The sequence below is a fragment of the Onychomys torridus genome, chromosome 2 (assembly GCF_903995425.1).
Source record: "Onychomys torridus chromosome 2, mOncTor1.1, whole genome shotgun sequence".
Classification (NCBI taxonomy): Eukaryota; Metazoa; Chordata; class Mammalia; order Rodentia; family Cricetidae; genus Onychomys; species Onychomys torridus.
The window spans coordinates 132,535,264-132,551,193 of record NC_050444.1 but is presented as its reverse complement, the minus strand read 5'-3'; the positions used below and the strand labels follow the sequence as shown (position 1 = coordinate 132,551,193).

Below are 15,930 nucleotides of genomic sequence, written 5' to 3'. Positions count from 1 at the left end.
TCCAGAACATCCCGACCCTTGGCAGTGTGGCCGTGACCATGGCACTCCATGGCTGTGATGAAGTGGCAGTCGCGGGCTTTGGCTACGACATGAACACACCCAACGCGCCCCTGCACTACTACGAAACTGTGCGCATGGCAGCCATCAAAGAGGTGAGAGCTAGGCAAGGGGCCAATCTTTGGGTGGAGCCGGGGGAGGGGGGGGCTTCCGGCACGAGGGATGGGCTCCAGCATCAGTACAAATACACAGTAAGAGGGAACCGGCAGCTGCAGCTGCCATTACCCAGCGTTCCCCCAAAGGACCACCCTGGGCTAAGCAGCCACTGTGGTCTAGCTTACATGCAGGCCGCTGGCCATCTATGCGTGTTCCTCCCTAGCTTTCCCCTGAGCCCAGAACCCCTTTCTTCGGCTTTCTCCCTGAACATGGCCCTCCTGCCCTGGCCCTGGCTCTTGCCCCTCCCTGATACACCTGACCTCACACTCTCTTCATGTCGATCGCTCCGATCATCCTCTTCCACAGACCCTGCTTTCTCTGGGTAGATCCCTTGCCCTTCACACAACCCACAAGTGAACAATGCTCCCAGAAAGACTCTCATATCCCCTCCACTCTTTTCTCCGCCAACCACAGAACTCACCCAGCATGCTACCAGGCAACCCATCTACCTGTCCAGGTAGCTTCTAGCTCTCCAGACCTCTGCACCCCACAACAAGCATCTGGGTGGGGGTGGGACTGAACCCTTCCCATGCATCAGCTTCTGCTGCAGCCTCTCCCCGAGCCATGCCTGAAGCCTCACCAGCAGGAGGGTAGGAGTGGCTGGAAACCCGCTCCCTCATGCAGCAGGCCCACACTCCTGTGAATCCAGGGGCCCTGGTGTCCACCAGCCCCCATTGCTGCTCAGCGGCCTGTTTACCTGCTCCTCCCCAGCCCTCAGCACAAGGCTCCTGAGCCTTACACAGTGAAAGCTCCCAGCCACCCTCCACCCTCCAGTGAGAAAAATAAAGGCACACGGGAGATTCGGAGGACCCCCTTCTGAAGCACCCCCTTTCCAGTATTCAGTCCCACTCAGCCCTTCACTGCATCACCTGACTTCAGGTCCCTCAAAGTTACCAGTGACCTATCTCAGAAAGCTAAATCGAATGGACACATGCCACGGTTTTTTCTTTTATTTATTATTGGGGAGGGGTTACATTGTACCATGGTACATGTGTGCAGGTCAGAGGACGACTTTTCAGACAGTTCTCTCCTCCTCCCACCGTGGGTTCTGGGGTCAAACTTGGGCCATCAAGGCTTGTGAGACAAGTGCTTTTATTCTCCCTCCGGGGGTCAGTTTTCCTGATTGCTCAGAAACCTTTTTTATATTGGCCACTTCTTCCTGCTTAGGGTCCCATGATTTCTAATGTTTCTTATTTCACTCACACTTCTCTCTTTCATTCTTTTTATCTTTAGAATTTATTTATTTATTATGTACACAGTGTTCTGCCTGCATGTATGTCTACACACCAGAAGAGGGCGCCAGATCTCATTACAGGTGGTTGTGCTCCAGCATGTGGGGTGCTGGGAATTGAACTCAGGACTTCTGGAAGAGCAGCCAGTGCTTTTAACCTCTGAGCCATCTCTCCAGCCCCCTTCTCTCTCTCTTTTCTTTTTCTCCTTCTTCAGCTTTAGTCTAGCTCTTAATAGTCAGCATTAGGCTAGGCATGGTGACAAGTGGCATTTGCCTTTAATCTCTGCATGAGGGAGACAGGGGCAAGAGGATCTCTGTGAGTTTAAGGTCAGCCTGGTCTACAGAGTGATAGCCAGGGCTACAGTGAGACCCTGTCTCAATAGAAGAAACAAAGAAGAGGCTGTAGGGCCAGAGAGAAATGGATCAGCAGTTGAGTACATACAACACACACATTGCATACCCATGCATACAAAGTAGCGTATACACACACACACACACACACAAACACACACACAAAATAAAAAACTTTAAAAAGAATTTTTTTGATATGTTTTCTCTGTGTAACCCCAGCTGTCCTAGAACTCTGTAGATCAAGCTGGCCTTGAATTCAGAGATCAGCCAGCCTCTGCCCCAAGTGCTGGGATTAAAGGCATGTGCCACCATGCCCGGCCTAAAAATATATAAATCTTTTAAAAAAAATCTTATTTAAAAGAAAAAAGTATCAGAGGAAACCCTACAGAAAATGTGGACTGCAGAAGATGGACAAGTCTGGTCATGTCCAGCCTCAGCCCACAGGAGGCTCTCAGTTTACCTGCCAGGAAGAAGGGACTAGGAAAGAGCACCTGAGTAGGGCAAGGCCTGGCCTAAGAGCTACACCCAGGACAAACTTTTGCACCTTCTCTTTTGTGATAGACCAGCCCCCACATTTATTTACCCCAGGGACTCTTGAGGAATGAGGGAGAGGAGACCTAGTTAGAAATAAAGAGGGGAGAGAAAACACAGGATAGACTCGGGTGGGCCTGGATCCTTATCCACCGGCCCAGAACTTTATTCCAAAGGGCTATTTATAACAATACCAAGAGGCAGAGCAAAAGACCTCCCTCTTGTTAGTTACAGTCAAGTGTAGACCCTTACAAGCACCTAATACTCAGGCCCATGGTCCAGTCAACCTCTTATGTAGTCCTGCTGGGTACAGCTACTAGAAAACCTAATGGGTTGCAACACTCTTTTTTTCCCCAAGATTTAGTTTTAATTATGTATATGTGTGTATGTATGTATATGAGTATGCACACATGAGTGTAAGTTTCCACCAAGGCCAGAAGAGGGCATCAGATCTCCCAGAGCTGAAGTTACAGGTGGTTGAGAGCCACTGACAACCATTGCTGGGAATTGAACTCATGCCTTCTGCAGGAACAGTTATATGTTCTTAACCACTGAGCCATCTCTCCAGCCCCATGCCTACTTTTTCATTAGGAGAGCAAATGGTCCAGCATTTTCTGAGCATAAGCTGATGGAAAATACAGAGCTCCCAGATTCCCCTGTGTTTCTTCTCCTGCTCCCTACCCCAGTGACTGCTGGGAAACAGCATTTAAATACGGCATTATTGCCATAAGTTCAGTAACTCCAAAAGATAAGGACTATTTTGATATCACACCTGAAAAAGTTAATCATTTCTTAGTACTGTGGAATATCCAGTTCTCTACTGACATGTTAACCCTCAGTGACTCCTAGTGGGTGCTCTCGAAACTGACACATCCATTGGTTACTTCTAGAGGAAGGGGAAGGTGAGGGATAAGCAGTTTTATGAATGCCTGTGTTTGCTTGGATCCCATCCTGCCATTCTTCTGAGCCTGTTTCTTGTTGTGTTGTTGTTTTGCTTTGCTAATTTCCATCTGGGAAATGGCTGCACAAGCGTGGGGACCTGAGTTTAAATCCCAAGAAGTCAGAATGTCGAATCAGGCATGGACCTTCATATGACTGCTAACAGTCAGGCTTGAGCAGCAAGTGTCTGGCTGGCTGAGCAGCTCACCAGCCCCACCCCCCCTTTTCAGTCCTCTGAAACTTGTATTCCTTCAGGAGACTCCGGAGTGCCACACAGTTACATCAGACAGTCTGCTAGTGTAAGTGTAGCCTAAATGGGAAGAGATTGCCCTCCACCACCACCTCATCTGGAATACTTGCTCTTAGCTTTCTGGAGTCCTTCCTTTAGCTACTGTCTCTAGAGCCTGATACAGTGTCCATCATTTTTCTGGGGTAAAACTTTAAAAAGCTTAAGACTCACTCTTCTGTGCAGTTCGACTCTTTCCGAAGGTAAGAGTCATGCAAATTGTAGCCAACCATGGAAAGATCAGTTTCTAGCAGTTCCCTGTTTTTCCCTAAGAGGGCACTCTGCCTGGCTCCTTGGTCTTCATGTTACTGTTTGCAAACTGCAAAAGATGCACCCCAAGAATTCCATGCATTCCTCTGTCCCTGAGGCAAACTGCAAAAGATGCACCCCAAGAATTCCATGCATTCCTCTGTCCTTGAGGCAAAAGGGAGGATCATCTCCATTTTTTTTTGCCAGAAATAAGGGAGCGTAATAAAAGTCGGAGAGAAACAAGTTTTTCCCCCATGGCTTATAAACTAATTCTTGTTATCCTTTAGTAACGTTCCTGTCCTGCGTCTGACATCAAGTCTCCTTAGTTGAGAGGTTCCACAAGGATGAAAGCCTTTTTGACGGAGTTCCTCCTATGAGACAAACCTTTGTGTTTGATTTTCCCTTCGATTTGTAGCACAGATTCCAAGTCATCAGCTCATTCAAAGCTTCACCCTTAACACCCATCAAATGTGAAAGGCGGTAAAATCAGGACAAGCAGCCAAGGAGAGGGACATGCTTCATTCCAAGATTTTCAGTTTCTAAGCCAAGGAAGAAATTCTTAAGAGAAGTTAAAGTCAATTTGTTTGGAATTTCTGTTTTGTATTCATAAAACCTGTGGGCTCTAACAAGTTACAAATCCTTATATTTGTACTAAGTAATGGTGAAACTAAAACCTTTAAGTCTGGGAGCTGGAGAGATGGCTGAGAAGTTAAGAGCACTGGCTGCTCTTCCAGAGAACCCGGGTTCAGTTCCTAGCACCTAATTCACAACTGTCTGTAACTCCAGTTCCAGGGGGATCAAACAGCCTCACATAGATATATATGCAGGCAAAAAAAAAAAAAAAAAAAAAAAAAATGCACATGTCTTAGTTAGAGTTTCTGTTGCTGTGAAGAGCCACAAAGACCACTGCAACATTTATAAAGGAAAACATTTCATTGGGGCTGGCTTACAGTTCACAGGTTCAGTCCATTATCATAATGGTGGGACATGATGGCACGCAGGTAGACATGGTGCTGGAGAAGGAGCTGAGAGTTCAGCATCTTGATCCAAAGGCAGCAGGAAGTGGAGTAAATGCCACACTGTGCTTAGCTTGAGCTTAGGAGACCTCAAAGCCCACCCCCACAGTGGCACACTTCTTCCAGCAAGGCCACACCTATTAGTGCCACTCCCTGTGAGCTATTTTTTTTTCAAACCACCACAACAGATAAGAATAAATAAATCATTTAAAATAAAATAAAATCAAGCGGGTTGGGGACTTAGCTAAGTGGCACTGGGTTAGGTCCTCATCTGGGGCAGTGGAGACAAACAGGTGGTAGCGCATGCCTTTTAATCCTAGCACTCGGGAGGCAGAGGCAGGAGGATCTCTGTGAGTTTGAGGCCAGTCTGGTCTACAGAGCAAGATTCAGGACATCCAGGGCTACACAGAGAAACCCTGTCTTGAAAAACCAAATAATAAATAACATCTTTAATTCTAAAAAAGCAGTAGTAGTCAGGCACCGTTGCACAAGTTCCAGACAAGAGGTCCCTGGGGTTTGCTGAGCACCAGCTTAGCTCAGGATAGGTGAGAGACTCTGTCTTCAGAGAATAAGATAGAGCAGTTGACCAAGACAGTAACATCATCCTTTTCTCTCTCTCTCTCTCTCTCTCTCTCTCTCTCTCTCTCTCTCTCCACACACACACACACACACACACACACACACACACACACACACACACTCAAGATTAGAAAAATTCCATCTAATTTCATGGAATAAATATCATGGAGTGGGGTTGGAGATTTAGCTCAGTGGTAGAGCGCTTGCCTAGCAAGTGCAAGGCCCTGGGCCCTGGGTTCAGTCCTCAGCTCCAAAAAAAATTATCATGGAGTATCTACTCTGTGTCTAACATCCCTATCCACAGAAACTTCTGGAAAGATGATTGAATCTTCAAAGAGTGGACATGAGTCCCCCAGGGGTCTGAGACAAGGAGAGCAACTTGCAGAGGCGACAGCAGAGTGGGAAGACCAGGCCTGTGCTTCTCTAGGAGTTTGGGGGACAGATGGTGGAAACAGGAAGACTGGGAGAGACCGGCCCACCTCAGGCACTGTGCTAGGATTGTGAGGGAGGAGACCATTACCACTTGGGGATGTGGGTTTGTGGTTCACACCAGAGGCTTCAAGGAAGCTCAAGAGCTGTGGGACACAGGGACTCTGAGTTTTAGATGACAGAGATTTGGAAGAGGGTTGTAGCAATGAAAGCAAGGGCTGGACAGCCCCTCATCCCTCGTCCCAGTGATAGTGGCTGTGAGCACAGACATGAGTGGCCCATGCTGACACACAGCAGAGGCCAGCTGGAGATAAGCCATGGGGCTGATGACACTCTTCCCTCCGTTCAGTCAAGCCTTTTCCTGTTTGAGAGGCTTAGTCATTGAAGCTTCCTGGGGAGATTTCTGAGAATCAGGAGGAATCTAATCCCATATTCCCTGGATGGTGGCATCTGCTCTAACTTACTAAAGATGCAATTTTAAGTATATAGCACTCTTTGTTTTATTTGTTAAGACAGAGAAATCAAGTATGGTGGGGAAGTGCCCTTAGCCATTGGGTGCCAGCCTGGTAGAATGGTCATGGGAGATGGAGTCAAAAAGATAAGGGGTTCAAAGCCAATGTGAGTTACATAGCAAGATACTGCTTCAAACGATATAGCAGATGGATATAGTGGTCCACACCTGTAATCCAGCATGTGGGAAGCTGGGGTACAAAGGTCATGAGTTGGAGACCAGCCTAGGCTGGCTACATACATACATACATACGTACGTACATTCATTTCAGGCCAGCCCAAGCTGCTAAGTGAGACTCAGTCTAGAAACCACAGGGCAGGTAGGATGGCTCAGTGGGTAAAAGCACTAGCCCTTGAAAACCTGATGACCTGAATCCAATCCCTGGAACCCACAGAAGAAGGAGACCCACTGCCAAGCCATCACCAGTCTTCCACTTCCACACTTCGGTATGCTCAGGCCCACGTTCAGAGATGCACCCGTCAGATACACATGCACACAGAGAGTAGTAATACATAAAAAACAAACTTTTTTTTTTTTGCAAGACAAGGTTTTTCTGTAGCCCTAGCTGTCCTGGAACTTGCTCTGTAGACTAGGCTGGCCTCAAACTCAAAGATCCACCTGCCTCTGCCACCACCACCCATCATAAATAAAATTTTAATGTTTGGTTTAGACAAAGATAACACTTTTAAAAGAAAGATGAGGTATGTTCCTCAGGCTCCCTGGTTCCTGGGCAAGGGAGGAAGGCTTTCATGAGCTGCCTAAGGCCTGGAGAATGGATTGCATCAGAGAAGCAGCCCATGTCCCTTGCTGTGCGGTCCAGTGACTCACCTCCTTGCCCTCAGGGTGTCTAGAACCTGAGTGCTGCCAAGGAGCTGTGGGCTGCTGTCTGAAGGAATGAGATTCTGAGCACTGAGGACTGGGAAGCTGAGATTACTCAAGACTTGGAAGAAGCTAGGGGCAGAGTTCCCCTGGCGTGATGATGGGGTGCCAGGCTTGCTTGTTGAGGGAAGAGTTGTAGCATTCATTACCAGGTTATTGTGGTCTTGTAGGGAGACATTGGACAAATGTGTGCCTGTATGTTCCCAGTCACAGAGTTTCAGAGGGCAATGACTGGAAGAGGGCCAGCCCAGTTTTAAGCCAGGCTGTGTCCCAGCAGCCCTCTTCATAGATTGCCCATTTCATATCTTCCCCATCTCGCCCCTTCTAGTCCTGGACACACAACATCCAGCGAGAAAAAGAGTTTCTACGGAAGCTGGTGAAAGCCCGTGTCATCACTGACCTAAGCAGTGGCATCTGAGTAGGCCCAACACTGGGCCATCGAGGCTCACGCCAGGAACAAGCAGCTGCCATCTGTGCAGGAGTCTTCCGACCCAGAGAAGGACAGTGCCAAGGGGCCCGAGGGCCAGTGAGGCCTTGGCAAGGCAACCAGAGCTGTGCCTGCTCCAGGCCAGCTTCTGAGACCAGCACTCTGCCTCGCAGCCTGGGTCGGTGAAGCCAGAGGGCCAGCATGCAGGAGGTGGGGAATCTGGTAGCAAGCAAGCTGTCAGAATCGTTTCTCTAAGCAGCATTCGGTGTGTTATCATTCTGTGAATTGGGGTGCGGGGAGGGGAGGGATAATTTATTTTTAAATAAGATGTCACATTTGGTCCACTTGCTGTGCAGAAAGAGGTCCACTAGGGGGCCCATTAGGCAGTGGGCCCAGTGAGCTCCCTGAAGGATGGAAGTGTCAGACCATGCTTCAGGGCCACAGGGAGGTGGGTAGTCTCTCATGTCAGCCATCTCCAGCTCATGACACGCTTTGGCCTTCCTTGGGGAGAAGATGGGGTACTCCCTCTCACCAGCCCCCAGTGTCCCACAGGGGAACCCCAGAGCTATCCCTTTAAAGCCAACAGGACCGCTCTTGGACAAGAGCAGAGAGAACTCAGGAGGCAAGGCCCAGCCTGAGGGAATGGCTCCTCTCCATAGCTGTCCCGGATCTGTGGGAGCAATGCTCCTTCCTGGACTGACCAACTGTCAGATGGTCTGGGTTTCTTGCTGAGATTGCCAGCTCCATGGGTCTTAGCCAGGACCAGAGGGAAGTGAGGATCAAGGACCTTACCCAGGCTGTGACAGCCGTCCCAGGCAGCCCTCATGGAAGCAATAAAGCTATCCCCTGAATCTGGTCTCCTGTTGTTTTCTCTAACAACTGCACTAAACTCAAGGGTCTTCTCCCCAGCTCACAGACTCCTGGGTTCCTTTGATTTTCCATTCAAGTGCAGGACCTTTGAGGCCTCCAGCTCAGTGGTTAAGAGTGCTTACTGCTCTTGCAGAGGACCCAGGTTCAGTTCCCAGCACCCACAATCACCTGTAACTCCAGTTCCAGGAGATCTGACGCCCTCTTCTGACCTCCAAGGCTCAGAAGAGACACACAAACATACAAAACAAATAAGACCCAGCAGAAGAGGCCCACGGGGCACAGAGAAACCCACATACCACCATTCCTGTCACCCATGGCTCCACTTTGAAATGGATATGGCCCACTCCGCATTAGCACTCTCTCCTTCTCAACAGAAAACAGGAAAGCCCCCAGCCCAGCCCTAGGTACCTCTGGGAACTTTAGAAAAGACATCCATACCCTATTTTACTCCTGTAGAGCTCTGGATTCTGACTTCCCTTGAAGCAACCCCAGGCAGGTCTGAGAATGCTCAGTGGTACACGCTGACCTGCAATCATGGAGGCAGATTGCTACAAGACACTGGCAGTAAGCGGGACAGTGCCCCCTTACCTCTCCTACCTCAACCAATCCCGGGGCCTAGACATGCCTTGGCCCTCCCACTGTAGGCCTAACTACAGAGACCTGGCCACCCCAAGGACCTCAGTGCTCCCACATGTAGCCTAAACTACATGCCTGTCAGTAGTATCCCTGGTTGAAAAGACTGCTTCAGTTCAGCACCAGTTACATGAGAAAAGTGAGCAAGCTGTTGTGCGCACAGCCTCTCACCCCATGCAGTCCTGTGGAGCCTGGGGACAGTCCTCACAGGCTCGCTGTCAAGCACTGCACAAAACTGCCCTCTCAAAACCCGTGGTTATGGATCCTGGCTGTGTACCAGAAAAGGAAACATGGAAATTTGCACCTGCCCACACCAGAATTCTCATTCAGATCTGGGGTGGGATCTGGATGTGGGTAGCTCTTAAAGGTCCACAGAGGTGCTGATACATAGCCAGGGTACATCTAGTCCATACACATTCCCTGGGTGTTCTTCCTCACTCCTAGCATCTAGTTACATGTGTATTGGTCAGCAAATACCAGACTGCCATCACTAGCCCCGCCGCCTTCACTTTGCTCCTGGCTACAAATTCAGCCGCCTCCAGGGCGATTCCAGCAGGAGAGTCCACAGACCCTTCTTTCTAATTCAACAGCCCACCACTGAATTCATGCACTCGCCCCCTCCCCCCCCCACACACACCCGAACATCCCCCAGGAAGTGTCAGCTCCTAGAATCCATCCTTCTGTGGTACGCCTTTGTCCGCTTTACCACCTCACCTTGTCCAATCAAGCAGGCAAAAGGGGGTGATGGAAATCGGGTCCCTGCAGCCCCTAGATCCCCCACAATCCTGCTCAGGATTTATCTTTTTGTCCCCAGCAGCCTGCACCCCCTTTTCTGTCTTGCCTGTCTCGAAACCACACTCTCCTCGGTGCAGTCCATCAACGAAATGCGTGTCTGACCACACTCAGACCAGGTCAGTGGTCCCCAGCATCTTTGCGAGGAGCTGCAGACTAATTAGACCTTCCCAACCATAGCCTTCAACCAACCCCCAGACACCTGTCAAATTACCTTATCGCACCTCAAAACCCAGTTCAACTCTGTGGCCCTCCGATTCTGCCTTCTTCCCCCCCCACACACACACAATATCATTGCCTTCATTAAGACAGTGTGCACGAGTTCCTCTGAGCTCCAAGACCCCGAAACTGAGCAGTGATACAGATTATCCTTGGACCGTGGGAGCCCAATGCAGAGCCCTGCCGCTTCGAGGCAGCTGGGCCTTCTGGAGGGGTCCCAGAGCCACCAGTTGACGCTGCAGGGTAGCTAGCTAGCACCCCTATGTCTGCACGACCCAAGCTGGAACTCTCCTCCAAGCTGCCCCTCCTTCGCCGCCCTCCCTCGCTCTCTCCGCCCTCGGCCAGGCCTCCCAGTTCCCTACTTTTGCGTTGTCTACCAACTTCGAATTCCCAGTTTCAGCGCCTCGCTGCCGCCCGCCAATCTCTACTCTGCCTCCTGGGGTCTTCTCCCAATGTCTAGCCCCCACCTAAGGGGACCTAGCCGAGCCAGTGGGGACCGGATCTGAAGGGTGGAGCGGCCAGGTGAGCCCTGAAAGGTGGGGCGGGGCGGGGGCGCTCTGGGCCCCACCCCGGGATCTGGTGACGCCGGGCCTGGAATTTGACACCGGACGGCGGCGGGCAGGAGGCTGCTGAGGGATGGAGTTGGGCTCGGCCCCCAGATGCGGCCCGCGGGCTCTGCCAGCAACAAGTCCCTCGGGCCCCAGCCTTCGCTGCGACAGGGGCTCGGAGTCCTGCGCCCGAGGTAAGCCAGCCTTCTTGCCCATCCCCTGACGGACGCTCCTAAGGGCAGGAGAAGGGCTAGAAAGGGCTTCTTCCTCCCCCTTTTCCCTCAGCTTCTCTCTTCTGGGCCCTCAGCGCCGCTCTCTGTCCCTCCCAGTCCCTCCAGTCCCTTTTGTCGCTAGCCTGTTGGAGTGTGTTAGCCCTCCTGGTTGGCGGTAATATGAGGCTCCCGCTGCCGCCACAGGGCACAGACCGGCTGCCAAGGCCCCACTTTTGGCTAAAAGAGACGCTGCCAGGTGCACAACTCTGGACATGACCCATTTGAGCTTCGAGGGAAAGCCCAGCACTGGTCCCAGAAAAGGTGCCTAGAAGGACTCGGCGCAGGACCCCTTGGTGAGTATAGAGCCGGTGGATAGGGGTGGCAAGGGCTGGAGGGCCAAATTTCCCAGATGGCAAGACTGGTCTGAGGCGCCCTCGAGGGACTTGCTCCTGGACTCCCCCTAGCGCAGATACCCCCAAGGCTGCCTTGTTTGACTTGCCCTCCATCGGGGAGAACGGTCACTAGCCTGGTCTCTAGGGATCTGAATCTAGCTAGCCAACAGGTACCCGACTAGCCCTGGAGGACCACCTCCTGTGTAAAGGCCTGGAAGGTATGTGTCGTTGTGGGTGTCCGCATGTATTCTGTGTGCTAGCAGAAGGATGGAGGAGTTTAACATCTGGGACCCAAGAGGAGACTAGCTCATGAGGACTCTTAAAGGTTCTGAGGGCCCCATGGGGTGGCTCACAAAGACATGGTGTTCAGTAAAGTCGGCTGGGGTCAAAAAGATGACGGTTCATGGGGGAAATTTGTAGGAGCAAGGCTAGAGTGCCAGGGCCACAGAAGGCTGATGGCCCAGATGGCCAGCTCTGAGAGTGGTTCAGCCCTCGGAGACCAGGCTGATGTGGAGGACTGGCGGGTCCTCCTGGGAATGGCTCAGAACTGAACGTGCAGAGGATGTGGAAAAGCACCCCCTCCTAAGTCGGCAGGCTTGGCAAACTCTGCCCCCTGGTGGCCACAGGAAGCCATGGTCCAGGCATTGTGTTTCCAGAAGGCACATCACTCCCCGAGATAAAAGGCCGGCTCTTGGGGTCACCTGTGGCCCTAAGAGAGAAAGAACTCAGGTGACTCGGCCCAGAACAGAGACTGCAGGAGGCCTAGGCTCCCAGTCACCAGACAGCGCCGAGTGACCAACTGGCACTCTAATTCTCCAGGGCTCTGCTTCCTCCCACGAGGTTTGGAGCAAATGCTCAGTATGGAGCTAAGGGTGTCCAGTTACTACTTCCTCCAGCCATCCTGGTACCTTCAGCCCTGAAGTACAAAACAGAAGGGTCCTAGAAGACAGGGCCACAGCTGTGCGGGTCTCCCACTGTGACCTTAGACAATCTTTGAGCTCAGCCAAGCCTCACTTGCCAATCTGGAAAAGGGAGCCGTGGACCTTGTGGAACTAGGAAGGAGGAAATACTGAGGAAGGAGGAAATACTGGGAAGCACCAGTCATGGAGTAAGCTTCCCCATACAGCTACTGCTTCTGGGCTGACTCTAGATACCCACGCTCCAGGGTAGCTTTGAGAAACTGAAGTGGAAGAAGGAATACCCCAGGGATAACCAACCCCACTTTCAATTTGCAGCGGCCTGAAAAAGAGGGTGGGGAGACAGGCCCGGAAGGCTGATGGGAGCTCCTGGTGTTGCCAGAGATGGAACCGGGACTTGGAGACCCTACTGCATTGCCCCACTGCCTCCGGCCTAGGTGGCAGGTGAGTCACTCCCCTGCATTTCCCAGCTGACTTTTAATTGGGAAAAAGAGCGTGGAACACAGCCTAGGTAGGGGTCAGATATGAAAGGGGAGCTATCAAAAGGGAGTCGAGGGAGGCATGCCGGGCGTGGTGGCGCATGCCTTAAATCCCAGCACTCGGGAGGCAGAGCCAGGCGTGTTTCCATGAGTCTGAGGCCAGCCTGGTCTACAGAGCGAGATCCAGGACAGGGACCAAAACTACACAGAGAAACCCTGTCTCAAATAAATTAAAAAAAAAAAAAAAAAATCCGGGCTGGAGAGATGGCTCAGAGGTTAAGAGCACCAACTGCTCTTCCAGAGGTCCTTAGTTCAATTCCCAGCAACCACATGGTGGCTCACAACCATCTGTAATGAGATCTGGTGCCCTCTTCTGTATACAGAATAAATAAATAAACCTGAAAGGAAGGAAGGAAGGAAGGAAGGAAGGAAGGAAGAAAGAAAGAAAGAAAGAAAGAAAGAAAGAAAGAAAGAAAATTTTTAAAAAGGGGGAGGAGCCAGTCATAGGTGGAAAGGAATAGGATTTGTCTGGATGATCAGTGCCCTCAGGAAGCAGCAAATGCCTATTAAACCTAAGCTCTTCCTTACACTCAGCCACCCAGCTAGGAACTGGAGCGGCCTCTGATGGGGCTCCAGACAAGACAGTCCCCCAGAGCGCCCAATTCCTCCCTGAACCTCCTCTTCTCTCTGTGCAGCCAGCCTTGTGGCCAACCCTAGCTGCTCTTGCCCTGTTGAGCAGCGTCACAGAAGCCTCCCTGGACCCCATGTCCCGCAACCCCTCCACTCGTGATGGTCCCTCGCCGGTCCTGGCGCCCCCCACCGGCCACCTGCCTGGTAGGTGAGAGCGCGACAGGGCGGGGCGGGGGCGAGGCTAGCCCTAGACCCTCCCCCCCCCCCCCCCCCCCGAAAGTGACCAAGTCTCCTTCCAGGGGGACGCACTACGCATTTGTGCAGCGAAAGAGCCCTGCCACCACCGCCACAGTCTCCCCAGCCCGCACCCCCGCCGCCAGGTCCGGTGCTCCAGTCTCCTCCCGCTGCGCTCCGCGGGGCACGCGCCGCGCGTGCGGGGACCCGAAGCAGCCGCGCGCGGGCCTCGGATGCGCACGGCTGTCGATTGCGCTCGCAGCTGGTGCGGGTGAGCGCGCTCGGCCTGGGCCACAGCTCCGACGAGCTGGTTCGTTTCCGCTTCTGCAGCGGCTCGTGCCGCCGAGCACGCTCCCCGCACGACCTCAGCCTCGCCAGCCTACTGGGAGCCGGGGCCCTGCGGTCGCCCCCCGGATCCCGGCCGATCAGCCAACCCTGCTGCCGTCCCACTCGCTATGAGGCCGTCTCCTTCATGGACGTGAACAGCACCTGGAGAACCGTGGATCACCTCTCCGCCACTGCCTGCGGCTGTCTGGGCTGAGGATGGTCTCCAAGCCTTTGCACACTGGACCTTTACCCATGTGTTGCCCTGCCTAGAACAACCTCACCGGGCCTCATTAGCCAGGAACCTCAGCCGGAAATGGAAGCTGTAGAACTAGTCTCCAGGCTGGTGAGTGGCAGACATCAAGCCAGGAGAGATGACCTAACCACTGACCAACAGCTCCAAGGCGCTCATGGATCCCAGCTCTCCAGACACCAGAAACCTCAGCTAAGGAGAACTCCTCTGGGAGCATCCAGAAATGGCCCCAGGCCCTAGGGAATGAAACATTGTACTCACGTTGCTGGAAGAGCCTGTGCTAAAGCTGAAGCCCTATTTATTATTTCTAAATTATTTATTTACTTTGCTGGTTTGTCAGATTTTTTTTCCTGGACACGGGGGATGGGTGAAGAGGCTGGATGAAGATGTGCCCATACCTCTCCACTTCCACAGTTCACACCCTGCCATCAGTGTTGACCTGGATAACCTACTGCTGCTTTCCCCTCGGGTGGCGCTGAGATGGGAGGCATAGATGGGTGACAGAGATGCAGTCTTCAGCACTTGGGGCCTAGGTACCTGTGGAAAAAATAAACTACATAGCCTTCTGTGGAGAAAGGCTGCCCTGTGACCACTGGCACCTTTGAGTGGTCCTGCTTAGTGGGTAAAGACACCGAAAACCAAGCTTTGCCCTACCCCATCAATGTTGGTGTTTTACCATGCAAGGACCTGTCTTAAGGCTCCCAGACAGGTGCACACTCTGCTTCCTTTTACAGGTAGTCAACCCTTGAAGCAGCCCAGGGCAAGAGAACATCTGAAGGCCTAAGGATGGGAGAGGGGCACCAGGGTGCTTGTTCATGGGAAGGAAGCACAGAGCTTCTTGGGGATAGGAAGACAGGAAGGCACTGAAGCAGATTGTGAATTTTGGGTGATGAACAAGCATATTCATGTATTCACCCAATAAATGTGGACAGTGAAATGTCACCTACTATGTAGACAGTAAAGATGCAGAAGTAAGGCTGGCTGGCTCAGTTAGTAGGGTGCTTGCCTAGTGTGCTTGAAGCCCTTGGTTTGGTTTCCAGCACCACAAAAATGATACAGGGCACACATGCCTATAATATCAGCACTCAAGAGGCAGAAGCAGAAATTATTCAAGGGCATCCTCAGCTACATATTGAGTTCCAGGCTAGCCTGGGCTACATGACAGTCTGTCTCAAAAGGGGGGGGGGGAGATAGAAAAGTGTAAAGAACATAAACTCTGTCCTTAAGCTCTACCCAGGAAAGACAGACAATAAACAAGCAATGACGTACGTAATCATTTAAGTTCAATGTGGCTAATGGTATGAAAAACAACTGGAAACATTTTCTCCTGGAAGGAAAGTCAGCATTGTCCCTGGCCTTTCTCACTGTCCTCAGGCCATCTCCAAAAGGTCAAGGCAATCATCTGAGCTTTTCTGTGTGGCTTTTGAAACAGTGTTTTGAACCAGGTGTGATGGTGTGTACTTGTAATCCAGCACTTGAGGTATGGAGGCAGGAGGTCAGTTCAAGGTCATCCTCAGCTACACAGCAAGTTCCAGTCCCTCGTGAGCTACAGGAGACCCTGTCTGAAAGAGAAAAAGAAAGGGGGAGGAAGGAAAACTGTTTCCCTGGCCCTAGGCATTTATATTGAAGAGGCCAGCGTGATTTCCCTTTAAAACACGACAGGACACTTTATTTTTGTGTGGATGGGCGTGCATGTATGTGTGGTAGGCAGAGGTCATCACCCTGTGTCTTCTTTGTCCCTTAGTTGCTGTCTGCCTTAACTTTTGAACACAGTCTCTCTTTGAAT

The 15,930-nt window shown here is 51.7% G+C and overlaps 2 protein-coding genes across 6 annotated transcripts in view; both read left to right on the top strand.

Moving 5' to 3' along the window:
• Positions 1-8,497, top strand: part of St3gal3 (ST3 beta-galactoside alpha-2,3-sialyltransferase 3) — a 212,050-nt gene extending 203,553 nt beyond the window's left edge. For all 4 annotated transcript variants that reach the window (XM_036177357.1, XM_036177354.1, XM_036177355.1 and 1 more), the window contains 2 exons: positions 6-152; positions 7,543-8,497. In XM_036177357.1, the coding sequence (XP_036033250.1) occupies positions 6-152; positions 7,543-7,632 (237 nt within the window). In that variant the 3' untranslated portion in view covers positions 7,633-8,497. The remainder of the gene's footprint in view (positions 1-5; positions 153-7,542) is intronic.
• Positions 8,498-8,978: 481 nt separating this feature from the next.
• Artn (artemin) lies at positions 8,979-15,255 on the top strand. 2 transcript variants are annotated; one of them, XM_036179082.1, is made up of 6 exons: positions 8,979-9,075; positions 9,959-10,055; positions 10,550-11,268; positions 12,543-12,668; positions 13,399-13,537; positions 13,633-15,255. In XM_036179082.1, exons 4-6 carry the CDS (start codon positions 12,609-12,611, stop codon positions 14,106-14,108), a joined length of 675 nt encoding a protein of 224 aa, XP_036034975.1. In that variant the 5' UTR covers positions 8,979-9,075; positions 9,959-10,055; positions 10,550-11,268; positions 12,543-12,608; the 3' UTR covers positions 14,109-15,255. The 2 variants fall into 2 exon arrangements, with proteins under 2 accessions (XP_036034975.1, XP_036034976.1); XM_036179083.1 differs by having other exon boundaries at positions 9,959-11,268; positions 13,399-13,541; positions 13,633-14,098.
• The last annotated feature ends 675 nt before the right edge of the window (positions 15,256-15,930 follow it).